This window comes from Mesocricetus auratus, unplaced genomic scaffold (assembly GCF_017639785.1).
Source record: "Mesocricetus auratus isolate SY011 unplaced genomic scaffold, BCM_Maur_2.0 Super-Scaffold_100007, whole genome shotgun sequence".
NCBI classification, from domain to species: domain Eukaryota; kingdom Metazoa; phylum Chordata; class Mammalia; order Rodentia; family Cricetidae; genus Mesocricetus; species Mesocricetus auratus.
In genome coordinates, this window is record NW_024429191.1 from 41185372 (window position 1) to 41212002 (window position 26631).

The window sequence follows — 26631 nt, forward strand, 5'->3', positions numbered from 1 at the left end:
AAGACACATCTATGGGAGAAAATCCAGACATTATGTTTTGTTCTAGTGAAGCAGGGTTGCTTCTAAGACCTTTCTGAGCACTTGCCAAGTGGTGGTATCAAGAAGGCAATGAACTCACAAAAGGCTGGGCTTCCAAGAGGGTCCAGGGTGGCCCCACACTGGTGGAATTTAAAGACTACAAAGTTGGGAAATGAAGACTGAATGAGTAGTCACATAGAGCTTTAGGACACTCCAGCTTTAGTTTACTACAGGGTCTAGAAGTGAGAGAGAAGGACCAATAAAGAGAGCGAGGCCATCCAGAAGATGCAGCCTAGGAGAAGGCAGGGCCCAGGAAACGTGAGCTTTGAGATGCAGAGAGTGACTAGCAGCACCCTAAGAAGATGGGTAGGAAGAACCCAAGGTTGGGGTAAACATATTGTCATTACTCTGCTAAATTGACATAGCATCAAACTGTATCTCTAGACCCACAGAGCAGCCTGCAGCTCTCAGACCTCACCAGAGAAGTTTTTTTGTGTGGGTGATGGTTAGCATAGAAGCTCAAAACTGATCAGAGTGCAGAGAGCATCAGTGGAGGTGAGACATCTGTATTTCTCCAATCCAAGGTTCAGGGACCTATGGTGATAAATTGTTTATGATCTAATAAAGCAACTGGAGATCAAAATGCAGAGCTAGCCAGAGAGACAGGCAGTAGTTATACACACTTTTAATTCCAGCAGCCATACTAGCTAGTCATAGAGGCCAGGTAGTGGTGGTACACACCTTTAATCCCAGATGCGGGAGACAGGGGCAGAGGGAAATTTATCCTGTCTAAAAGAGAAACAGCTCACACAAAGGTGATCTCAGCACTTGGGATCCCATGCCTTTAATTTCAGCTCTAGAGAGTGGGGCATTCAGTATTCAGTCTCAGAGATTTATTCTCCAGCCATGCTGAGGACACGGCAGCCTTTTTAGTCTGAGGTAGAGGTAAGAGCTAGTGGCTGGCTGCTTTGCTTCTCTGATCTTGAGCTTGAACCCTAATGTTTGTCTCTGGGTCACTTAGTATTTATGTTACAGGGACCCTCACAGAAGAAGGGTTGGGAAGAGTTTAAGAGTTGGAGGTCAGTCATGGAGGACCAAAGTGAAAGTGTCTTTTGGACATACAAGGCTGCTGCACTCATGAACTCCCACACTGTAGATGCCCACACAAGATGAAGCCTGTCAACATTCTAGCATGGAGGGGGAAGGGGCTGGTTCCCCAACTCAGAAGCTATGGACAGTTGATCGCTTCAAGGGGGGCAAGAGTCAGCTTTCTTTAAGGGTCGGGTCTTTAAAGAAATGCAACAATGGATGGCCCACATCTAGAAGTGCATGGGCAATACAAATTAGATTTGATGGATTATTAGAAAAAAAAGACAGAAGTTAGGGGACTTGAGTAGGGAGGGGTGGATCTGGAAGGAGTTAGCTGGAGGAGTTGGGGTAGATGTGATCAAAATATATGGATTTCTTAGAGAATTAATAAACAACAACAAAACCAAGCAGTGGTCCCTCAGCTCAGGCCTTTAATCCTAACACTGGCAAGTCAGAGGCAAGCAGATCTCTGAGAGTTGAGGTTAGCCTGGTTTATATATATAGCAAGTTCCAGGAGAACCAGGGCTACCTGTGTCTGTCTCATGACAACAATAAAAACACCAACAACCAACTAATAAACAAAGCGGTGTTCAGTCAGGAGTGGGGAAAGGACCAGTCATTCCATTCGTTGTTATTCCTAAGTATTGTCACTGTAAGGTTTAGTTAGGTCTGGCTGTTTCAGTTGTAGGATGAACGATGAACAGGGTCATTTACCTACAACCGTTCATTTCTGACAACAGTTTCTGCTTCTGATTGGCATTGGATCGTGTCAGCTTGGTTTTCCTTCTCCTGTTCGCTGAGAGTTGTTTGTCCCACACTCATTCATTCTCTCCGTTTAGAAATATTCATTGGACGTCTACCCTGTGTCAGTCAGCTTACTAGGTTTTTCTTGTTCAGAAAGATCTTATTTCTCACGTGTAAGACTTCACCTTGCCCATGGCACTTGGCTTCAGCCTTCCACAGTGGGGTTTTTCCAGCTGCAGTTCTCCGCGTGGGCGGGTAGAGAGAGGCCTGAAGTCGGTCATCCGACAAAGGGCCGGGAGGGGCTCTTTGGACACTTGGAGTGGTATGCAGATGAGGGGGCGGGCCTCGCTTGACAGACAGCAAGGAGTTGAGGTGGGCGGGCCGCAGGATGCAGAGGAGAGGGGCGGGGCACTCCAGGCAGACATTGAGGAGCCCAGGGGGCGGGTCTCGCCTGACAGATGTCAAGGAGGCGAGGGGGCGGGCCGAGTCAGTCAGGCGGGATGCAGATGAGATGGGCGGGTCACACCGGGCGGGTATTGAGGAACCCAGAGGGCGTGGTGTATGCAGAGGAGGGGGCGGGGTTGGCCCGCGGGCGCGAGGAGCGGCTCTCTGGCCGCCGGGAACTGGAAGGCGCTCGGCTCTTTCTTTGACTGGAGCGGACCAGCGGCCGCCACCGCTTCACTAGCCGGAGCAAGGCGCGCGCTGCGGCACAGCAGCCACTCGGTCCGGGGCCTGCCAGCCCGCGGCCATCGGAGTCTGCCGGACATGGGCAACCACTCGGCGAAGCCGGAGGAGCCCGAGCCAGGTCTGTGGGGTGCGGGTCGCGCCCCCTCACCGCCACGCCCTTCCCCCACCGCGGCCCGCCGCGCAGGGGCGCGAGGCAAGGTGAACTTCCCGGGCCGTGAGTCTCCGCTCTGGAATGCGCTAATGGGGTTGTGAAATTACCTGTGCTCTCCGGGCTGCCTGCCGGGGCGGGGCGGGCGCTGCAGGCGGCGGTCCGGCGGGGTCCTCCCTGTGGCCCCAGTCCCAGCCCCCCAAGCTAGGAGGGCATCTGAGATGAAAAGTGTGACTTGGCAGTGCTTTTCTGGTTCTTTGTCCATTTTGCAGTGTACCATTTGCATACCACACACTTTCTGGAGTCCCACAGAAAGGTGGCGACCCGTCAGCTGATTTTGCTACTCGTGCTCAGACCAAGGACTTGATTGTGACTTGTTTCTGACCCCAAACAATCTGGGTCTATTCTAGGATGTCAGAAACGTATCGGTTTATCAACTTTTTATTTGCTTGGAAATGAAGCGAGCTCAGTGGGGAGTCAGCTGGGTTCCGGTTTTCATCTTCTGTTTGCTCTGACTGTACCCCGCTCAGGTTTAGATGCTGGACACCGCGGGTGTATTTAAAACAGCAGAACTGTGATGTGAATTAAATGGGATTTAATTTAGCCGCAAAAATGGCATCCAGGCGTATTGGAAATATTTTTGGGCAGGTTGACCAGTCAGAGCTATTAAATTTTTTTTCAAAGTAGTGGTGATTTTTTTTCATAGCCCACGGCTTTTTTTTTTAATCTAAAAAAAAGCTTGCCGTTTGTTCAGCTTTCTGAATCTGATTATGCCTTCAACACTATTCCATTTACTGCGCCTTAAGAAGGAATACACTCTTGGGACACATTTTGTGCACATGGAGCCTCCTTAGGCACTGCTAACTTGTTTTCTGTTTGTTTTAGACTTAGGTCTCACAGCGGGAACCCCGTTGCCTGGGCACATAGCACATGCAGAGTCTGGTGCTATTCTGACTTTGCCAGGGCAGGGGTTCGAGATAGCCCAGTTTTGTTAGAGACTGTATTTTAGGAAAGCCCAGGTAGATGTGTCAAACCAGGACCATTCTGAATGCCTCTAAACAGCACCCCTGGAAAAGAAAAAACAGCAATAGTAGCAATTTCCAAGTGTTTAACTTGGAAGGCAGCAATGCTTCTTACTGTAACACCAAGGCTGAAGTTTTTAACTTGAGGACAGTATTGAGGCTCCGAGATAAAGTGACTTGTCCAATGACTTATTCTGAATCTGGAGCAGTGCTCCATGTATACCCCCAGTCATCTTAACCGCCAACCGTCACTCTTCATTCACCCTCCGGCCCCTCTGGATCTGTTCCTGACACTTGTGGAACATTGGACTTATTAGACCAGCCATTACTCAAAACTTTGACAGCCACTCTGGATCTGAGGGTGAAGAAAGAAAAATCTTAGGGGTGGGTTACTGTGTAGATTACATAGAAGTGTCACACAGCAGTTACCTGAACTTGTGTGTGTGTGTGCGTGTGTGTGCGTGCACGTGTGTGTGTGTGTGTGTGTGCCCGTGCAGAATAACCAATAAATGTAAAATAAGGATTGTTTATTCTACTGAGAAAAGTTTGGATGAACTAACTTGATGAACTAGGTAAAGGATATATATCTGTCAGTGCCAAAGAATTGTGAGAAGCTATTATTTCCTTTACTTAAAAAAAAGGAGGAGATGGTTTCTTTTGTTGATCGGTTGTTTGGTATCCTGATTTCCAAGTGCCCTAACATTTTAAAGCTCTCCGGTGGCTAGGAAGTTAAAAGATATGTGTGTGCCTGTGGCTTATTTTACCTTAATGTTTATGTCGATGGGATGGGACTCAGGATTGTGCACATGCTAAGCACATGCTCCACCACTGAGCTCCAGCCCCAGCCCTTTGTTGTGGGTTTTCAAAGTGATTATGATTTCAGAATGGGATTTCATTCTAACTCGCTGCAAAGGCAAGATACTGCATTGGAAATCTTGGTAAAGGCTTTAAATACTCGATGGACTCCCGGCTGAACAGATGAATATATTTTCAGTAATGCCTTCATGAAATGCTGTGAAACTTACCAGTGAGATTCTAGACAGTCGAGTTCTGTGCAGGCTGAGCGTGCAGTTGTTGGCTCATTGAACTAGAATCTGAACAAGTACTTCTGTGAAGGACCAAAGAGGAGGGTAGTGGTAAGAGAGAGCTAAGAGTCTGGAAGAGGCAAGAACGCCTGAGTCTGAATGTCACGAAGTTCCTCCACTGTGTTAGCTGTATCCTTTGGGAGCTGACACTCACAATTGTATGAGATGAGATTGGATACAAGAAGTAAGTCTAAAGAGAAGAGGAAGCAAAATTGATGAGGGGGAAACCCTCAGATGGTAATACAGATGCAGGGAGAGCCTCAGAATGATGCTGAAGTCTTAGCCTGCAGGTGGGTCCTGCAACAAAGCTGACCACTAGAGATTTTAAGCTGTCTGTCGTTCCCCCCTCCCCCAACCCGCCATCTCTAGTTCTTCTACTGTGGGAGGTCACTGGCCAGAAGTTGCTGGGGGGCCGTGTGTGTATGTGTGTGGGGAGGTTATGCAAGGGGTCAAGTGGAATCCTAGGATCCTGGTGGTGTATGAATGGGGTGTTCTTTCTCAAATACAGATTTTAGTGATGTCCCTTTGGGGCTAACTGGCAACAGTACATCAGATGTTTGGAGGTTTCAGTGAAGTGATAAATGAGGGCGAGTGAGATGGTTCAGTGGATAAAAGCGCTAGATACCAAGTCTTTTTTATTTTTATTTATTTACTTTTGGTTTTTTGAGACAGGGTTTCTCTGTGTAGCCCTGGTTGTCCTGGAACTCACTGTTTTGGTGGAAGCTTCACCCCAGCTCCTGGCATCCATATACCCAAAGAGTTTGGAATGTTCTGGTGGAAGTTCTACCCCCAGCCCCCTCCCTTATCTCTGTCCAAACCCTACTGCATCTCAGAAAGCCCAGCAATGATGACCCTCCCCTAGAGATGCTCAAGACCACTCCCACAGGGCATTTAAGCTGTCCTCCAGAAAACAGACTTGTGGTTTGTGTTTTTCCGGTCTCTCAATCCTGTCTCCTCTGGGGGGGGGGGCTGAAACACCATCTCGGAGTGTTGTATCTATTAAACGTGGGCTTTTTCTAATTCATTTTGATTTGGATTGTTGCGTCGGTGGTGAGGCTTATCAGTGGTGTGGAAACTTTCCATTTCCTCTGTAGACCAGGCTGGCCTCTAACTCATAGAGACCCACCTGCCTCTGCTTCCCAAATGCTGGAATTAAGAAGTATGCCACCACCACTGGCTAGATACCAAGTCTTAATAACTGGAATCCACATGGAAGGAGGAGAGAACCAGTTTGTGCAGGTTGTCTTCTGACCTTCCCTCCACCACATACAAGTAAACAAATAAATTTGTAAAGAGTAAATGAACGCACCCTTCTCTCAGATCCCTTATGAGGGCTTGAGAGGGCTGATTGTACAGGCCCATTCTTCAGGAGGTGCTCTACCCTCCTCAGAGGGTTACTTAGGCAGAAGCCAACTCCTCAGCTTCTATTGCTGCTGTTTTTGTAGCTCCGTGGCAGCCACAGTGCAACAGGTTCTCCTTATGTGTGTGGTCTTCTGAGCCAGTCCATTGTAACTTACTGTGGTGTTGACAGGATAGTAAGAGAAATGATCAAGTTAAAGACAGAAGTTCAGGGGGCTAGAGAGTTAGATCAGCTATTAAGTACACTGATTGCTCTTCTAAAGGACCCCGGTTCAAATCCCAGCACCCACATGGCAGCTAACAATTGTCTGCAATTCCAAGATCAGACACTCTCACACAGACTTACCTACAGGCGAAACACCAATGCACATAAAAATAAAAGTAAAATTTAAAAAAATTATTAAAAAAAATGACCGAAGTTCCAGGTTCAAGGGCAGTTGGAAGAGCATGGTGAAGGCTACATCCTTTACTTGCTACAGGGTCTAGTTAACAGCCCTTCCGTTTCTTAGGTTGCCACAGGACTACAGTTTGTGTACTGTTAAAAGGCATCTGGGTATAGCAATGGACAAGCCCAGCCAGCTTGGAGTTGTATTGACCCAGAGGGAGGGGTGCCATTTTATAATTCTGCCTAGAAGGTGAGCTGAGAAGGCTTTTCCTAGTCATAGTACAAGCTGAGGTGTCTGTTTAATATTAGTTTTAAATTTGCATTGAAAGTTTAAAAATGAATATAAATGATATAAAATGAAAGAAGTTTCCTTCTGTAGCATCTTCCTTAGGTCACATGCTATTCATAGTTACTGATAATACTGATAACTATTGTTACAGATGAATTTCCAAAATAACCATTAACTGGTTCATTTTCTTCTCCAATCTCAGTCTGCTGTGAGCTAGGGAACCATAAGAGAGGTTATTGGCTCCTACATTGTCATGGATATACCCACACTCAAGAATGTATGGTGGATCCTACCAGAGGCTTTAGGGGCTGAGGATGAAAGTGGTACATGCCATTTCTACCTGCACACAATATGCTAAACAGCCACACAGCTCCAGACACTGAGACTGGAGGTGTCTCTGCAATGGCCAGGTAGAGGACAGCATGGCCAGTGGTGAACACTTGAAGTCTACTCGCAAACATAAGCATTCTCAACCATATTTCTGTCAATATTTCTTTATAAAATTTTAATCCGAACTCAAGAGGCAAAGGCAGGAGAATCTCTAAGTTTGAGGCCAGCCTGGCCTACAGAACAGATTCCAGGACAGCCATAGCTGTTACACAGAGAAACTCTGTCTTGAAAATAAATAAATAAATAAATAGATAAATTTCTTTGGAGCTGAATAGCTGAAAGGCATTTATATAAGTGCACACTCCTTTATCCACATTTGTTTCATTCCTCTGCCCTTCTTTTCATCTCTCTACGCATCTGCCCATCTTTTCCTTTTGATTTGCTTTTAAGACAGTGTCTTGTAGGCTTACTTTGAGCTCATTGTGTCGTTGAACCTTGAACTTATGATCCTCCTGCTTTCACTTCCCAAGTGCTACCACTTCTGGTTTTGCTTTTTTTTTTTTTTTTTTGCATCGGTAAGGATCAAGCCTAGGACTTTGTGTATGATAAACAAGCACTACCAACTAAGCTAATCCCAGCCCCATTTTCTTTCTTTATTTGGAAAGGTCTTTATAGCCCTGACTGTGGTGAGATATTGTTTATGATCTAATAAAGCTTGCCTGGAGATCAAAATGCAAAGCTAGCCACAGCCATAGAGACCAGGTAGTGGTGGCACATACCTTTAATCCCAGAACTCAGGAGACAGAGGCAGATGGATCTATGTGAGTTCAAGGCCACCCAGGGTTATGTGAAAGTGAATCAGTCTAAAAGAGAAACAGATCTCATGCCCTTAATCCCAACACTAGAGAGGTATATAAGACAGGAACAGGGTATCAGTGCTGGCAGTTAGTCTCCAGCCATGCTGAGGACAAGATTGCCCCAGCCTTGGTAGAGGTAAGATTTCTCTGGTGGCTTGGTTGCTTTGCTCTTCTGATCTTCAGCTTGAACCTCAACATCTGTCTCTGGGTTTTTACTAATTGTGCTACACTTGGCTGTCCTTGAATTCACTATGTAGACCAGACTGGCCTTGAACTCAGAGATCTACCTACCTCTACCTCCCTAGTGCTAGGTTAAATGTGTGTGTCACTGTGCCTGGCTCCATTTTATTTTTTGATGTAATTTAAAGACATTGTGGTTATCTCTACAAGTCTATGTAATATTCTATATCTTTACTGTTTTTTTTTATTAAAGTTCATGGTTCGACACTAATCCTTGCTGTGAAAGTAGAGGACCTAAATGCATTTTCACTATGATATCTCTTGTGCCCCATTTCTGCAAATCATGTATAAGTTATAATTCTACTATATAACAATTCCACACCAGCCAAGGCCATCTTGGCTTTGCACTAGGTACTCTTAAATCTCTGGTTCCTTTTTCTTAGTCTGCCTCTCTAGTTCTCAGTCAACTTCCTTCCTGCCTTCCTGCCTTCCTGCCCTCCTGCCTTCCTGCCTTCCTTCTTCCCCCCCTCCCTCCTTCCTCCTCCCCTCCTCACTTCCCCCTTTCTATTTTTTCTTTTCTTTTCCTCTTCCTCTTCCTCCAGGATTTCTCTGTGTAGCCCTAACTGTCCTGGAACTTTCTGTAGACCAGGCTGGCCTTGAATTCAGAGATCTGCCTGCCTCTGTGTCCCAAGTGCTAGGATTAAAGGTGTGTGCCACCACTGCCCTACTTAAATTCAGATTTAAAAAACCTGTTCAAAATACAGACATCAGAACTTAAACAAGGAGGTAGTCATGATGCTTCTATGTCTAGATTCAAGTTATATTTTACTTAATTCTGTTCATTATTTTGTTTGTTTATTTTGAGACAGAGTCTCTCTGTTATGTAGCTCTGGCTATCCTGGACTTGCTATGTAGAACAGGTTGACAAACTCACAGAGATCCAGGACTTCTGCCTCCCAAGTGCTGGAATTAAAGATTTGTGCCACTATTTCCTGCCTATCCTGGTCATCCCCCACATTCAAATCTGCATGCCCCTTCACTAATTTGTGTTTCTTTTGCATTTACACTGTCTAGATATTTCCCCATCTAACTCCAAAGACCTTTGACTTGACAGATTGCCTACTTTCTGTATGTTTTCCATATTTTAAGTCAGTATCTTTCTTGATAGTAAAGCAGTTGTGATTTAACTGTGGTTCTTGGCTTCATCTGACTTACAAGGTCATTCTACTAAAATAATAAAAACAGCCAGTTAAAGACACAGGATACAAAATTTCTCAAATGAGAGGGTAGACATTTCACAATGGTAAAATCATAATCCCAATCTAGTACACTAACTGACAAAACACTGGAAGAATTTAATCATGTGCCATACAGAAACCATTTTTCCAGGATGTTCATAGAATGGTTAAAATGTTGACCTGTTCTAAAGACAGAAAATACTATTAGAGTCCTTAAGAGATTTTTTTACTGGTCACTCTGTGATCATAATGTAATAAAACTATGAATAACAAAAGTTGAAATTTAAAAAACCATTTGGAAATTTTTGACTCACTAGAAGTTGAAAACCTCTTGCAGATCATTTAAGAAAATAGTTGAAGTACTGATGAAGTTACAAACAATAAGCAGATCCATCTTATGAAAGGTTCTATTATCAAGTAAGAAAAAATGAAAAGGAATGAAGTCAGTACTAGAACATTAGGAAATAGCCAGCAGAGCAGGCTTGGGGCTGCAGAACCTGTGTCCTAGCCAACGGGAGGACTATTTAGCCTAGGAGTTGCAAGCCAGACTGGACAACAGAAAAAAGACTCTTTTCTGTCTGTAGTATATGGCACATGGATGGCACTTAGTGTTTGTTGAGAAAATATGAAAGAACAACAACAACAACAATAACAACAAAAAACCCAAGTGGAGTAGAAAAATGCAGAAGTGAATTTTTGTTAAAATAACGAAGTAGATAAAGCTACATTTAGATTCATCCAGAAAAAAATACCCCCAGATTAACTCTATAAGAATACATGGGGGGGAGGCAGTCTATAAAGTGTTCACTGTGCAAGCATGAGAACCTGACTTTAGATCCCCATCACCCATATACAAAGTTGGGCATAGCAGTGTGCACCTATAGACCCAGCATCGGGGAGGATTATACGGAAAGGTCTCTGGGGTTTAATTGCCAGCCAGTCCAGCCAAATCCACAAGCTCTGTGAGAGACTCTGTCTCAAAAAATTGGGGAACAATGTTCCAAAATGGAGATCTTGTTTCAAAAAATAAGGTCATTTTGACTTCTAGTCTAAATGTGTGTCTACACACACACACACACACACACACACACACACACACACACACACACACACAGAATTCATGTTATAAGGTATGTTGGAGGGTTTTGTTTGTTTAAGGTAGAATAAAAATAAAAATAGATTTTGGTAAAATCAAAATTCTCTAGAAAAACAAAATTTAACAAAATCAATTTATAAAACAAGAATGGGCCTAGGAGTCCAGCTCAGAGAAAAAGTATAAAGAGCATATGTGAGACCCTGGATTTGATCCTTATGAGAGAAGGGGAGGGGAAGAAGATGGAGAAAGAGAAAAGAAGTTAAATATTTGTACACGCAAGGAATCTTGGGAAGATAACAGAAAGTAACTTCAAAATACCCTGAGCCCAGATGGTTTGATAGACTTTTCACTTGTGAGGAAGATGAACTTTTCTGTGTTAAAAATTAGTGTAACATTTTGTAAAGATATTGTCTTTCAGAGGGGCAAGTAATGATTTAATATATATGTAAATTATTTCTTATTTGGTAATTAACAGAAAACTTATAATGTCCATCAAATCTATATCTAGGAACAGATCAGATGAAAAAGGAAGAGAGTTATTGTGCCTTTCCTGTTATTATGGACTCTATTCCCCTGGAGCCATAAGCTAAAATAAATCCTTTCTTCCTTAAGTTGCTTTTGGTTATGGTATTTTATCACAGTGACAGGAAAGTAACTAATATACATTCTAACTCAAGGAAACGTTTGTATTTGCCTTTTAGATATGTCTGGATATTTATAATTCTTTGAATTGTTTAACTCTTTTTTGAGATTTTTTATTTTATGTGTATAAATATTTTGCCTACATGTATAAATAGTGTACCACATGTGTGCCTGGTATCCTTGAAGTTCAGAAAGGGGCATTTGGATCCTCTGGAACTGGAGTTACAGACGTTGTTGAGCTACCATTTGGGTTCTGGGAACAAACCTGGATCCTCTGCAAGACCAACAAGTGCTCTTAACCATTGAGCCAATTCTTCAACCCCAAATTGTTTTACTTTGAGAAATTTTTCCTGTGGCTCTAGTGAGGTCAGAGTGGTTTATGCAGCACTACTGATGCTTATGAAAACATGTGCAGGTCTTTATGGATCCTGTGAAGGCTACTGTGACTGTGTTTCTTCCAGAACATACTCCAGCTAGCTCAGCCTGTTAGTCTCCTACCTCTTAATAGATATCTTTCCACCTTCATCTTCAACATCTGCTTCCCATGCCGAGTGCCCAGTTGTGTGTTAATTCTTTGCATAGTCCTCTGGGTAGAGCTCTAACGAACTGATGGCAACTCTCCTTCATATTCCTAGGAAAAATTTGATTTCTCAGGAAAAGAAGGTGGGTGGAAGATGGTTTATTGGGATCGGTCAAATGTTTAAAATTAGATTTAAAAATGCTTTAATATTATGATTTTCAGAAAAGCTTATGCATTGTAGGTTTTCCTTATTTTAGCACAAATAACCTGCCCACTGCCTCTCTCATCTTTGTCAGAGGACCCCTGTGTAAGCATTTATACGGCTTGGATGGGATTGGATGGGGAAGGATTCTGGCACTTGGGAGTCACAGAATACTGTTACAGCTCGGATGGAAAGGTATTCTGGCAATCCTGAGTCAAGGAATACCACAGGTCACAGTAAGCATAGGAGCTTACAGCCCTGCTTCAGGGACAGGCTTCCCCAATGTATCAGCTCTGCTCCAGCAAGAGAGGGTTTCCCCAGCAATGTTCAGCTCTGGTCCCCTGGAGAAAGGAGTGTAACAACTTCTGCTTTTCAGGGGGAGGTTTCCCCATTGAAGTGTTACAGCCCTGCTCTGCTCCACCCAGAGTTGTCTCTGCTCCAGGGAAAGGTCTCACCCAAACCTCATTCAAGAGATTTATTGGGATGGAAGAGTCCCAGAGAGTGGCTGCCCTCTGCCACGGTGGCAGAGGACAGCTGGGCAGCCACAAAGCTGAACAGGCACAGGGTTTATATAGGGATTCTTAGGGAGCGGAGTTTTTCCAGAGAGATTTCCAGGATGGGGATTGGTCAGATTTCAGTCCTTGAGCTCAGACTGGCTAGACCTCGTGCTCAGGGATTGGTTGGTTTTCTGCACAGGGTTAGGGTCAGATTTGGCTCTGGTTTTAAGGCCAAAGTGTGTTTCTTTCTCTGGTCCTTTTCAGCTCTTTGGCTCTAGTTTTAGGACCAGGGTGTATTTCTTTCACTGCCTCTGATTCCAGGGCCAAAGTGTGCTTCTTTGGCACTGGCTTCAGGGCCAGGGTGCATTTCTTTGGTTCTGGTTGCAGGGCCAAAGTGTGTTTCTTTAACTGGTCCTTTTTTTCTTACACCGGCTTCCTTGAATTTTGGTAACTCATGCTGGTTAAAGATGCTCTTCTATTAGTATCTTCCTCTGCTCATTTTCTTTTTTAATCTTCTTACTTTAGAACAACAAGTGTGAGTTTGTTTTGAGACAGGGTCTTGTTCTGTATCCCTGGTAGCTTGTTCTTGCTGTGTAGACCAAGCTTGGAAAACCTACTGCCTCAGCCTCCTGAGTGCTGGGATTATGGGCATGTACCGTCATGCACAGCACAATTAATCCTGTTCCCTCAATCCTCCCCTCATTTCCATCCAATTGTTCCAAATGTAACCTTATCGTGGATAAATGTTAACAATTAGGGCTTATGATAATCCTGGAAAAGTAAAGTCACAAATTTGACCCAAAACTATAGTTAGTGAAGAACTAGTGCTCATGACCTCCAAAACCCTTGAAAATCCTCTTTGTTTTATGTGACAACAAGCTCATCTCTTTTCTAATGGGTCCTGTGTTTCTCCCTAATATTAATAGCCAGATTGAACAAAAAATCTTGGAGGTCAAATTATCAGCAGTTTAACCTTCTGATGTCAAAATAGATAAAACAAAGAGACTATTTACAGTGCTCATAAAAGTATTAGGAAGTTATCTGTTGTTATATTCTGATCTCTCATTTTCTTTCAATCTGAAAACATTACAGTGTGTCAAAGTTACATGGCATTATATGCTTACAAAATGGACCTAAGGCTAATAAAGAAAAAAAAAGTCTCTTTGTAGGTAAACAAAGTGTGTGGGAGAGGTACATATTTCTGTGTGCTTATATGTTGATTGTGTGTGTGTGTGTGTGTACAACTTCCCTGACATGTTAATTTCCTGGGGCATTCTGTTCTTGTGCTTTATGCTTTGGTTTGAATTACTTTGTTTTATTTTACGTGTATGTGTGCCTGCATGTGTATATGTGCACCATGTGTGCAGGTAGCCTCCAGAGGACAGAAGAGGACATTAGATCCTTTGGAACCAGAGTTATAGGAGGTTGTAAGCTGTCTGATGTGGGTGCTTGGAATATTCATTGTCACATCTTCTATATCATGTGGTATCCTGAACTTTGTGCTAGCCATTTTGTATATAAAATTGTCTTTAAAGTATTGCAATGCCTCTTTTTCATTTGTTTTGTTTTTTGAGACACTGTTTCACTGTGAACAGCCTTGGCTGTCCTGGAACTAACTCTGTAGACCAGGCTGGCCTTGAATTTACAGTAATCTGCCAAGCGCTGGGATTAAAGGCTTGCACCACCACCACCACCTGGGAAGATACCTTTTTTTGTGAACTGTTTTCTTATTCCATTTGTGTCATCACTGTTAATGCTAATTCTGCCGTTGGACTTGCATTGTGATACTCTGAGAGCCTCCTGGAGTTAGCCTGTATAGCTTGTCAACATTCTGGGCCTTCCTCACCTCTCACCTGCTTCTAATCTCTTCCTGGTGCCTGGAAATTGTAACCAAACCTGCCAGACTATGTATACACCAGTTTCTCCTGTTTATAAAAATACACACACACACACACACACACACACACACACACACACACACACACACACACACACACCTGGTGTGAAACTCAGTGGTAGAGTGCTTACTTAGCATGCTGTTAAAATTCCTTCCCAGAGGGAAGCATAAGCAAAGTCTATTCCTTTGTAAGGTCCCAATGACAAACTGAAGCACAAGTCTGCCAAAGTTCACTCAGAGGAACTAACAGAACATAGGTGAGGGGTTACATACAGGGGTGTGGATACTCCTCACCTCAACAGGCCACACTTGGAAAGGCTCCTTACCCCTTCAGCCACATAGATGGAATCCTCTTCTCCTAATCTTCCTCAATTTCTATGTGTGAGCACCTCCCCAAGGCCATGTGCAATTAAGACAGAATTGTGTAAGACTGGTAGTGGGGAACAGCTGAATACGTAGGTCCTCTCTGCCCCTCAGCCAGGAGGAGTAAACAAGACAAGGCCAGCTGGGATAATCCTTTTGCAAGGGGATGCAACTGAATTTCCCAAGATGGCAGTCACATGGTTTAGAACACTGGTTTTCAATCTATGGGTGACTTCCATGGGGGTAGTATGTCAGATATCCTGCATATCAGCTGTTTACATCATGACCCATAAAAGTAGCAAAATTACAGTTATGAAGTAGCAAAAAAGTCATTTTATGGTTGGGGAGATCACAACATAAGGAATGGTGTTAAAGGGCCTCAGCATTAGGAAAGTTGAGAACCACTGGCTTAGAGATACGTACTTACAATAAGCACCTGTGAGGTCCTGGGTCTCAGCCCTAGTACCACAATAACCACAATAAGACACACACACACACACACACACATACAGAGAGAGAGAGAGACAGACAGACAGACAGACAGACAGACAGAGACAGACAGTCAGAGACAGAGACAGAGACAAAAGGTGCAATGTTTAGGGCATAGACTTTTTAGCTTTTCTGAAGATCGTTCCCTGTCCTGACTTGGATTAGCTCATGTAACTGTTGCCTTCTTTAGAGTTATTGTACATGTGCCTGGTCAGGTGCCATTCCTGTGGCACCCAGGGAAGATACTTGGGCCTTCCTTTTGTCTCCACATACATGCACTTCTCATCTCTAGACTGATGCAAGTTTCTTTACAGCCCTTTATAGGAACCCTCCACAGGCTGACCGTTATTCCCATTTTTTGCTCAGGGAAACACACTGCACATTTATTGTTTTTTAAAGATTTATTTTTATATGTATTGGTGTTTTACCTGCATATATGACTGTGTGAGAGTGCCAAATCCCCTGGAACTAGAGTTACAGTTATGAGCTGCCGTATGGGTGTTGAGAATTGAGCCTGGGTCCTCTGGAAGAGCAGCTCATAAGTACTCTTAACTGATGAGCCATCTCTTCCAGCCCCTGAACATTTTTAAGAGGCAACTAGATAGCCAGGTGTAGTGGCACAACCTTTAATCCCACCACTTGGGAGTTGGAGGCAAGTGTATCCCTGTGAATTTGAGGCCAGCTTGGTCTACGTAGTGAGTTCCAAGACAGCCAAAGCTACATAGTGAGACCCCATCTCAAGGGGGTGGTGGCAGGGTGCTGGAACATGTAAGGAGGACTTGGGGAAAGGCTGTGAGCAGATAAGGGGGAAGGAGAGCCCAGAGAGTGCTTAGGCTTATATCCACAGAAAGGCTTCACAGTGTGATTGCTTCCATGGTCCCTGGAGGAATTTTTAGCTCACCACCCCTCAAGGCTCAAAGAGTCAGAAGTATGTGTTTGAAAAATGGAATGTGGATAAGCCTGAAGAGATGAATACTGGGGGAGACTTCTGGTGAAGTGGGATAAAAAATGGATTCAGCCAAATAAACAGATCCTGTTTTCTCTAGGCAATAGGTTGGACAAATAGACAAAACTCTGGACTCAGACACTCTCAGATCCTTCTTCTTCCTTCAACTGGATGGTTTTTCATGTTGATAAAACAAGGATTTGAACTACACTTACATCATAAAGACCCCTGTAGTTTTTAGAGGTGTATGATTGTGTTTATGCTTTAGGGAATGATGATTATAAAGTGTTTTGAACATCCCCATCATACCTCTCTAGCAATTGCAGGCCAGAAAGGGAAACTTCCAAATAAGGCTCTATGAGTCTGGGGAACAAAAGGGAAACAATAACTAAAAAGCAAGTCTAGCCTTTGCCCTGGAATGAAAAGAATGCAGTCTGTTGGTTGACCTAAAGGTTTCTGTTTTATTTCATATTTAGGTGCAATGGTCAGCTCTGACTGTGTTTTCCGAAGAGATTTCTTTTAAGACTTTAAAATATTTGCACAATGTTAAGATGATTATATTATCTTTGCAGCGCTCTGGTCAGTTTTATTTATAAAGCTAATTGTGTGTGGGAAGTGCTGGGAAACTAAATTCAGAGAAATTAATTTAGGCTCACAAATGGCCATATCCTTTTGTCTAATAGAAGCACAAACATTCAGGTCATTGTATGGTATTCTGGACATCTAAACATAAAAGAATGGTGAAGTAACGATAGCCATTTGGTTCACTGATAACATGCACACTGCCATTTTAAACTGTGATTCTCAGGATTATAACCCAAGAATAGGAAGGTGTTCTATAGATAAATGAACAGGGCCGAGTGCAGAATGATAGTATGCTCATTGTGTTTTATAAAAGGGTAGCCCAGAGAACACAAATTGGCACAGCTATCTTACAGAAATTCTTTACTTTTTTGAATGAGATCTTTTATTGGACCTGAGGTCTCTATGTGTCACAGCTCTTACCGTTCACTTGGTTCTTTACTTGGCCCTTTACAGCTGTTTGCCAGTTTGGTTTTATATGCAGTTGAATTTTTAAAATATATATTTTATTATTTGTGTGTTCAAGGGGCTGGGGAGGTGTGTGTGTTTGTATATGTATATATATGTAGGTATGTATGTTTTCATGCACGAGTACCAGGAGCACATGTACACATGTAGAGATCAGGGGACAAATTTCAGGAGCAGGTTTTTTCTTTTATTTTGAGTTCTGGGGATCAAACTGTGATTGCCAGGATTATACCCAAGAATTTGCTCTTCAGATGAAAGAACAGGGTAGAGTGTATGACAAAGTGTTTTCCCTGCTGAGCCACTCTGAAGGCTCACAATTGAATTTTTGACTTGGGATTTAAAACCTTAAATAAGTGTTAGGAGCTCAGTGGTTGAACACATTTGTAGCCTATTTATAATCTCAGGTTTGATCCCTAGCACCACAATAAATAAATAAGGTTAATACAAAATCAAATTTAATTAAAGATGGGTTTTAATTTTTAATGATTCATTTGTTTTATTTTATGTGTATGAGTGTTTTGCTTGCATGTGTGTCTGTGGACACTGTGTATGCCTCATGCCCACAGAGGTCAGATGACAGTATCAGATCCCTTGGAACTGGAGTTGTGGATGGTTGTGACCCATACCATGTGTGTGGCTAGTAATTGAACCCAGGTCTTTTGCAAGAACAGTAAGTGCTTTTAACCTCTGAATCATCTCTCCAGCCCCCAAAGATGAGGTTTAAAGAAAATTTAAATGAATAAGAATTTTAAATGTATATATAATGAGTTTATAGTTGATGGTCCTAGTTGCTGCCTGGGGAAATAGGTCTTGAGATTCAGATTTGTGGTTATGGAAATAGTATATATGTGTTGGTGAAGTAATACTGAAATGGGATACTTAGCCACCTTGTCCCAAAACAACTCAAGCCAGGACATCCTTTCACAAAGTTCCACACAGAGTCAAGGTGTTCAGACCCCAGTGTCCCATCATCCAGTTGTAAAAATTAGAAAAGTTTAGGAAGAATTTGCCTTTTCTAGCAATTGTTCTCTTTGTTTCCTTTATGAATTCTAATTGCAAACCAATTATTTTGTTTTTCCAGTATTTTATTTTTTTATAAATGTTTGTTCTCGGGAAGTTGGTTGCAAGGCTGACCCACACATGGCCTGGCTGACTCGGGAGGTCAGGCCTGGGTCTCACTCCTTCTCTTCCCCTCCTTGCTGTAGACTTTGCTGTGGCCTGTTTCATTGGACTTCATCTAGTCAGGTCTTTCTCCCACCTCTTGTGCAGGTGGCAGGGTGGGGAAGCCAGGTCATAGCTTGCTTTGCAGAGGGCTAAGTGGAGGTCAGGGGCCTCTCACATATGTTAGAATCCCCTTCTCCCAACCCCAAGTCCTTCTATTTAGTCTTGGAGAGGTTGAAGAGTCCTGCAGAGAGTGCTGCTCTGTTTCTTATGTGACTTACTCACATATGTTAGAATCCCCTTCTCCCAACCCCAAGTCCTTCTATTTAGTCTTGTGGAGGTTGAAGAGTCATGCAGAGAGTGCTGCTCTGTTTCTAATGTGACTTACTCACCGTGTACTACCACATTTAGTTTGAGGCCCCTAAATAGGACCCAGGCATTCCTTGGTCCTGATACCTCCAAAGCATCTTAACCCCTTAGAAAACATTTTCTCTAGGTCAGCACAGTGCTTGGAACTCATCCATTTGATGGTATGTCTGGGTGTGAATTTCTTTTGAGTACTTTTGTCTGGTATTGTTTGTGATCCCTTTAAAATTTAGCATTTTCTTTACCTTGAGCTTTTTTCTCCTATTGCTTTTTCTTTCTTGCATGTGTATCTAACTGTTCCTATACTTGGGGTTGAATCTTTTCAATCCTTGTATATCTTAAATTAAAAATATCCTTATTTCTCAGTATTGTTTTAGGGAGACTCTGAGTGAATGTATCGTGTTGGCTGACTGGATTGTCCATAGTGTTCTGTATTGCAGGTGATCGATGTTTTGCATATTTTGTTAAGGAGGTTTCCATTACTATCACAATGAACTTATAAAGAGGAAAGGTTTATTTTAGTTCACAGCTTTGATGCTCCGTGGTCAGTTGTCCTCATTGCTTTTGTGCCTGTGCTAAGAGGCAGTGCATCATATGGGAACATGTGGCAGAGCGGAGCCACTCACCGTAACTGGATGTGAAGGAGGGGAAAGAGGAAGAGACAAGTATCTCTCAGTGACCTTCAAGGCCATGTCCTCAGGGACCATAAGGTCTGTCACTAGGTTTTGTCCCTTAAAAGTTACATGTCCTTCTAGTAGTGTCAGACTAGAGACCAAGTTTTTAACACATGAGTCTTTAGGTGACCTAGGTATCCAACTGTAGCAAGTCTTTCCTGAAGTCACGTTTCCCTCTTACCGCATGTCTTCTTTCAAATCTTACTGCAAATGTGTAAGAAACTTTCCAAAAGACAGTGTCTCAGACAGCTGAGTATTTAAAAGTCTTTGCATCTTGAAATTAATTGCGGTTGCCTGCTTTTTGTCACCCTCCTCCTCCCAGCAGCAGTCCTGATCAGGAGGAGCATCAGTTTTTACAGCCTCTGGGACTTCCTTTAGCTCTACCAGACTGAGACCCTGCTGTAGGCTGTGTACTGCAGGCTTCTGCAGGCCAACGATTTGGGGCAGAGGTGTGAGTCATCTGTATAGAGGGAGAGATCTCATTTCATAAGCCTTGAGCTTTCCTTCTGTATCACATCGTGGGATTTGAATTCAGGAACGAATTCCACAACTTAGAAGACAACCTCACTGAACATCAAGAGCATTAATTTGATAGATTCAGTCTTTCAAAAGCTACGTACAAGGGGCTTGGAGTGATAGCTCAGTGGTATAGATAGAATACTGGTTGCTCTTGTGGAGGGCTTGGGTTGGGTTCCCAGCACCTACATTGTGGCTTACAGTTGTCTGTAACTCCAGCTTCAGGGGATCTGGTGTTATCTTCTGGCTCCAGTAGACTCTGCATGCACATGGTACACTTATTTATATGCAGGCAAAAACTCATACACATAAAATAAATCTTAAAAAAAAGAAAGAAAAGCCTATATTCAGCCTTCTTATATCAATGGGCAAGTTCCTGCAAATCCTCCAGTACATCAGCACTTCATGTTTCTGGATTGTTGTTATTAGTCTTGGATTACTATCCTGGCTTCCTTATTTACTAGCCGAGAGGTCTTGGGCCACTTGCATAATTTCTTGCTTTATTTCCATCCTCTGTAAAATTGGATAATAGTATTTCCTTATATGAGTTCCTGGAACAATATACATTAGTAGATTCTCAACAAATATTTAAAGAAATTAATATAGCAAATGTTGAAGTTGCAAATATGTTAAACACTCTCTTCTTTCTCTTGCCTCTGCTTTCCCTTGGTTTCCATCATCATTCCAGTTGTTTTCCTTGATATGGACACTTGATCTCTCACCAGGTAGATGTTAACTGTATTTTTGCTTCCATGTTTCTTCCTTTACTATTGTAAGGTACTATTGATATGATAAGGGAATGTATTTATTTTTTAGTCACTCTATGGCAAACTACCATAGTTAGTGGCTTTAAACACACATTTGTTACTACCGTTTTACACTCCAGCCTTTGGTCTTGACTCATGTCTTTGCTGTCTGTATTACAGCTACATTGGACACACCAGACAATCCAGTATAGTCTCAGTATCTCACATTCCTTAACCATGTCTGCAAAACTCTGTGGTCATGTAGGGGATATAGGTGTGGAAAAGTACATTATAGACATCTCAGAGACCATGCTCAGTGTACCAGAGGGGGGAACCTTGTAAGGCTGACTAAAGCAAGAGGAGTGAACCCAGTCAAGCACTCATTTCTTCCCATGGCAGTGGAAAAAGAGACATAGGATTTGGAGACTGGGGACCAAGTGTTGAAGAATAGAAAGATGTTTTCTGAGGAGTGGGAGGAAACAATACTTACCAAGAAGTAAAGTTGTGAAAGAATCTAGAAATGTTAAGGAGTAATTAAGTCTTGGATTTTCGAGACAGAATGTCACTCTGCACCCCAGTCTGAACTCAAATTTGCAAGCCTCTTGAATGATGGGATTATGGGTATGTGTCACCATTTCTCATTGGAGTAGTTAGATCTTTGATGTCGTCAGGACATGGAATATATTGAGGGGCAGTGATAGGCAAGGAAATTTATAGGTTAAACAGGAAGGTGTTATGGTAACAGTTTAAAAGGCAATACAGGGAGAGGGGCAGACCATTGAACTTACTTGAGTGGGTTTTCAATGTTTTTGTCTAATGACATAAGTAATACATGTTCATTTTCTAGTAGGAAATGAAGAAACAAATGTAAGGACTCAGGCATTATGCTGACTTGCCCCTGTCACTTGGCAGAATGCACTCAGGCAATACCCTGGTCAGCCCAGGGTTCCATGACTGCTAGTCTGCACGCAGGTGCAAAGGACCCCTTTAAAAGAAAGATTGCTGCCCTCTTATGCCCTCTTTCTCTCTTTTCCCACTCTTTCCTGCTCTTCCCCTGGGGCAGGCAGGACTTTTCCTGTCTCCCTCTTCTCTTCTGTCCTCTCTATGTCTCGGTGTCCCTTTACCTCTTTTCTTACCTCCCCCTCAATAAAACTTTCCATGAGTCACACCGACATGTCTTTGTTTCCCCATCTGCCGTTCACTGTCCATCACCCACCCAGACCATGATCCTCGTGGTCCCAGCACATGACTGGGGATCTGCCACCTGCCACCCCAACTCATTATTCCTTATTCCTAACAATATACCAGGAAAATAAAATTCCTTATCATCCTGCCTCCCAGTGATGAGTATTAATGTCTGTGTGTATTTCCATCTTATGTATACACATATATACAGATATACACACATATACACTTTTACATAATTAAACCATACTGGAGGCTGGAGAGGTGGATTAATGGTTAAGAGCACTTACTGTTTTTGCAGAAGACTAAGGTTCAGTTTTCCAGCACCCATATGACAGCTTACAACTGTCTGTTACACCAGTTCTGGGGAGTTTGACACCCTCTTACGCCTTTGGGTAAGACACATATGAAACATAAACAAATTGTAATATAAATATATATGTACTATATATTCAAACTCAGTTTTTAATTGGAACAGGGTATCATAACATTTCTTCTTGTAAATACTCCCAAATATTCTTAACATTGTAGTGCATATAATATTATCATAATGAAATCTTTCTATTGTTAGATTCTAATGTGTCTCTATTTTAAGTAGTACTAACTCAGAAAATGTGCTTATATGTTTAAATATTTCCTTGGGTTAGGAGTGCATCTCCTTTTTTTGTTTTCAGAGATCTAACACCAGACAGAAGTATTTCCCTACATTCAGGAGAAGGAACCAAGAACCAGTTCATTCATTCCAAGGCTCTAGCATGCGAACTTTTAAATCATCCTCTATGTGAGGCGTTATTAGGATACCACGGACCAAAGGCGTATGTTTAACTTTAAGGGGAGAGGCAGGTGAGTTTGGAGAAGTAGGATGGCATTGGAATTTTCATCTTTGCCATAGTACAAGAAAGTAGAAGTCTGTAGGAACTAAAAACAAAGTACACGTCTTCTATAGCTACCCATAAGAGCTTGCATTTCCATAGGCCACATTTAGAGAGAAAAAGGATTTTGAGTGATTATGATAGTTCCTTTTTCTTTCTTTTTTTTACTTTTTTCTTTTTCTTTTCTTTCTTTCTTTCTTTCTTTCTTTTTTTTTTTTGAGACAGGGTTTCTCTGTATTGTTTTGGAGACTGTCCTGGAACTCGCTCTGTAGACCAGGCTGGCCTCGAACTAACAGAGATCCGCCTGCCTCTGCTTCCTTAGTGCTGGGATTAAAGAATGAGCTACTAATGCCCGACTGATAATTCCTTTGAGAAAAAGGAATTGTTAAGAGGGCTGGAGAGCTACTGGTAAGCCACTAGCTGCATGGGTAAGGCCAGGCAGCCAGGAAAAATGCTGAAGTGCTGCACATTCGTGCAGAATCGACCCAAGCAGAGGACTCACTGCCTCAGGGTCACAGATGGTACAGCATATACCACCTGCAGCTGGCACTGACTTTTCCAGTGTCTTGGTCCTCTGTGCACCAGGATTTTGGTGTACTGCAACCAACATTGCTGCTAGAGAACATTTCCTATGGTCATCCTTGCCTGCAGCCTTAGTTCCTAGATCCAGGTGAAGAGACCTTCTTGGTTGCCATGGGTTACTGAGATAGGAGACAACTGGTTCAGCTTATAATGGGAGGCAGAGCCTGCCTTCAGCTGAGACTTATAAGGTATGGGAGATGGGAGTCACAAACAGGAAGGAAAAGGTTCACTGGATGGTCAGATGTCAGACATCAGATGCTCCTGTCATGATACTATTCAGTGAATTGGGCCAAAAGAGATCTTTTTAGACATGAACTGTTTATCCCATTTGAAGAAATAATTAAACATCAAGTTAGATATTGGCCACTGGGTCAGAATGGAAATATGAAATGGAGAAAAATGAAGTGTGTAAGACACTGTGGCGAGCAGTGAATTTTGCAGCAGGAAAGACTAAATGAATTTGTGTACGTTATATTCACCAATGGCTGAAAATGCAGATGTGGTATAAAGTGCAGATTCTTGAGAAGGATGGGTCTAGCAGGGAAAACCCAGGAAATAGCCTGGCTGAACTTGTACTGTTCAGTACAGGTTGAGGATGAGAACATGCATTTTTGTTGTTGATGTGACTGAGGATATTAATAAAGGTTTGGCCATGACTGTTAATAGTGGCACATTCCAATATAGCATAGGTTAAACCTCTCCAACCTGAAAAATCAAAAATCTAAGACCGAGCCCTTCTCAGGGCAGTTTGGGGTTTAGCTTCTCAGACTTGGGATGCTCAACCTGTAAAGTCTTTGCAAATATTTCAAAATTCAGAAAGTCATAAAGTCTGAAACACTTCTGGTGCTTGAGATAAGGGACATTCAGATTGTATTTCCCAAATACCAGGGATTGACTGTGATAATGAATAGGCCCGAAAGAAACATACCAAACAGCAAAATGGGGATAGGAGAAGTTGAACTGAGTTAAAAGTAAAAGTACAAGAAATAAGCCAAAATATTAGTACTGTTACAAATATTCTTAAGCTTATTCCACTTATCAAGTCAAAATCAGCAGTATTAGCAACAGAAGAAGCCAAATTCAAGACCAAAAGCATTGAACAGAATAAAGACATTAGATACACCATGTACTGATATAACCCCAAAATGTTTGTCATTAACCTTTATGCACAAAAAATAGAATAACAACAAAAAAGACAAAATAAATATATAGAATCAAATAGCTTTTTTTCTGCTCTGGTTGGGTATACCCTTTCTTCCTTCCTTCCTTTTTAAAATTATTTTTATTTTATTGGTGTTTTGCCTGTGTGAGGATGTTTGATCCTGGAGTTGTAGACAGTTGTTAGCTGCCATGTGGGTTCCGGGAATTGAACCCAGATCCTCTGGAAGAGAAGTCAGTGCTCTTAACCACTGAGCCATCTCTCCAGCCTGCCTCTCTTTCCCACCTTCCTTCCTTTTTTTTTTTAAGGATTTATTATGTATACAGTGTTCTGTCTGCATGTATGCTTGCCCACCAGAAGAGTGTACCAGATCTCATTACAGATGATTGTGAATCACCATGTAGTTGTTGGGAATTGAACTCAGGATCTGGAAGAGCAGCCAGTGCTCTTAACCTCTGAGCCATCTCACCAGCCAAAGTATACCTTTTCTAAAATGCAGAAAAGTGTTCCTGATTTCAAAATTTGAAGTCCATAAGTGAACTTTATCTGGTAAGCTGAATGTGGTGGTGCATGTCTGTAATTGTAGTACTCAGGAAGCTAAGTCAGGAGGATTGGGAGATAAAGGCCAACCTTGGCTGCACATTAAATGAGCTGGAAGGCCAGCCTAGTCTACATTAAACCCGGAACAGACAAATATACCTCTACCAAGTAAGGTTTCTTAATCTGTAACCCACTTTGGGCTTTGGAACATTTCAGGCTTTTGGATTAGGGATGTACATCAGACACTAGTGGCAGCTGTCAGGCACTGGAAAATGAAAGGAAAAAATTCCAGTTTACAAATCCAAAGTAAACTAGGTATATGTTTAAGTAGATATTATACAATATAAAGATTAAAATTATTAGAGATGCTTGTGGTCCTAGAAGAGCTGAAATAATGCAGAAGCTTACAGGGCTCTAAGCCAGGCAGGTTTAATTAATGTTCTACCATTTTTCCATATGACCTGATGTAAGACTAATATCTCCTCAGACATTTTCATTAGGAAAAGAACTTGGTTTTGAAGAACACAATGATACACAAAATGTTTCTTTATCATTCCTTTGCTTCCTTGGCACTGGGGTGAAGAGAGGGCCCAGCTAGCTGTAGAATACAGAATACTGCTGATCTTGTATTTACCAGGAAGGAACTTAATGGCAGCTCTTACTGCATCTTTGGAACTGTTTGGCTGTCGATAGAACTCACATCTGCTTCCATGTTTGGGTGTTCAGTGATTCAGACATCATTCTGGGAAACAGAGGCACAATAAATGTCCACTGAAGTGTGACAGATTACTTTCCAGAGACAGCCTCAATCCTGTCTTCCACCCAACCCACATGCTTTTCTGCAGTGTGGCCTCACCCCTTCTTCCACAGAGGGTGTGCATCTGGAATCTGTGCAGGCCTAGGACTGTCTGGGTTGGACATCTGGGCAGAAGTGATAAGTGTGGCTGCTGAGACTGGCTGGGAAAGGCCATGCAGCTTCTTGTTTGCAGGAGCTCTGAGGCCTTCTGTAATGAATTTAGTTCTTGGGAGACAACCATACTGGAGAGGTCACCGTAACAGCCCAGCTGAGCTCCATCTGACTCCATCCATGTTGGTGAGACAGGCGAGATGTTCAGTTCAGCCACAACTCCAGATGACCACAGACCAGTCAACTTCAGACTGAAGTCACACGAGTACCTGAGAACTGCTTAACAAAGCTCTCCCCAAATTAAAATCATGAGAACACAAGATAGTTCTGTTAAGCTGTGAATTCACGGATGCTTGTTCTCAAACAGTGGTAATAGATGAGACATAGATTTAACAATGCAGCCATGGTGAGATCATTCACTCATGCTGGAAGAGCCTTCATAGGCACCCCCAGCTGTTCACTGCACCCAGAAGTGCTGGCCTAATCACAATTCTTAAAAGTTAGTATCCCCTAGTTAACAATGTCTTTTAATTATTTTGTCATATGCAAATAACTTATATAATTCTCCTTGTCAGTTGTTGCTTAATAGTGTCTACTGGAGCCTAAAGTCCTTAGTTTCTTTTCTGTTGTTCCCCACCCTCACTCCCTTATGCCTGATTTTGCTTTCCATGCTTTTAGTCAGCTATGTCTCAGCCTTGGTCTCAAATATGTTTGAAAATCACAGAAATAAACCATAAGTTTTAGTTGCTCAACATGAAATTTCCCATTATCTTACTCTTCTTTGCCTTGA

General features: G+C 42.5%; 1 protein-coding gene across 8 annotated transcripts in view; it reads left to right on the forward strand.

The window, feature by feature from the left end:
* The window catches only part of Specc1 (sperm antigen with calponin homology and coiled-coil domains 1), a 262889-nt gene that overhangs the window by 104494 nt on the left and 131764 nt on the right, over positions 1-26631 (forward strand). The window contains exon 1 of one of the 8 annotated variants that reach the window (XM_040748830.1): positions 2433-2656. The exons of the other annotated variants lie outside the window; for them this stretch is intronic. Within the exon in view, the coding sequence (XP_040604764.1) occupies positions 2617-2656 (40 nt within the window). The 5' untranslated portion in view covers positions 2433-2616. Of the gene's footprint in view, positions 1-2432; positions 2657-26631 lie in introns of those variants that run through there. 8 annotated transcript variants of the gene reach the window in all.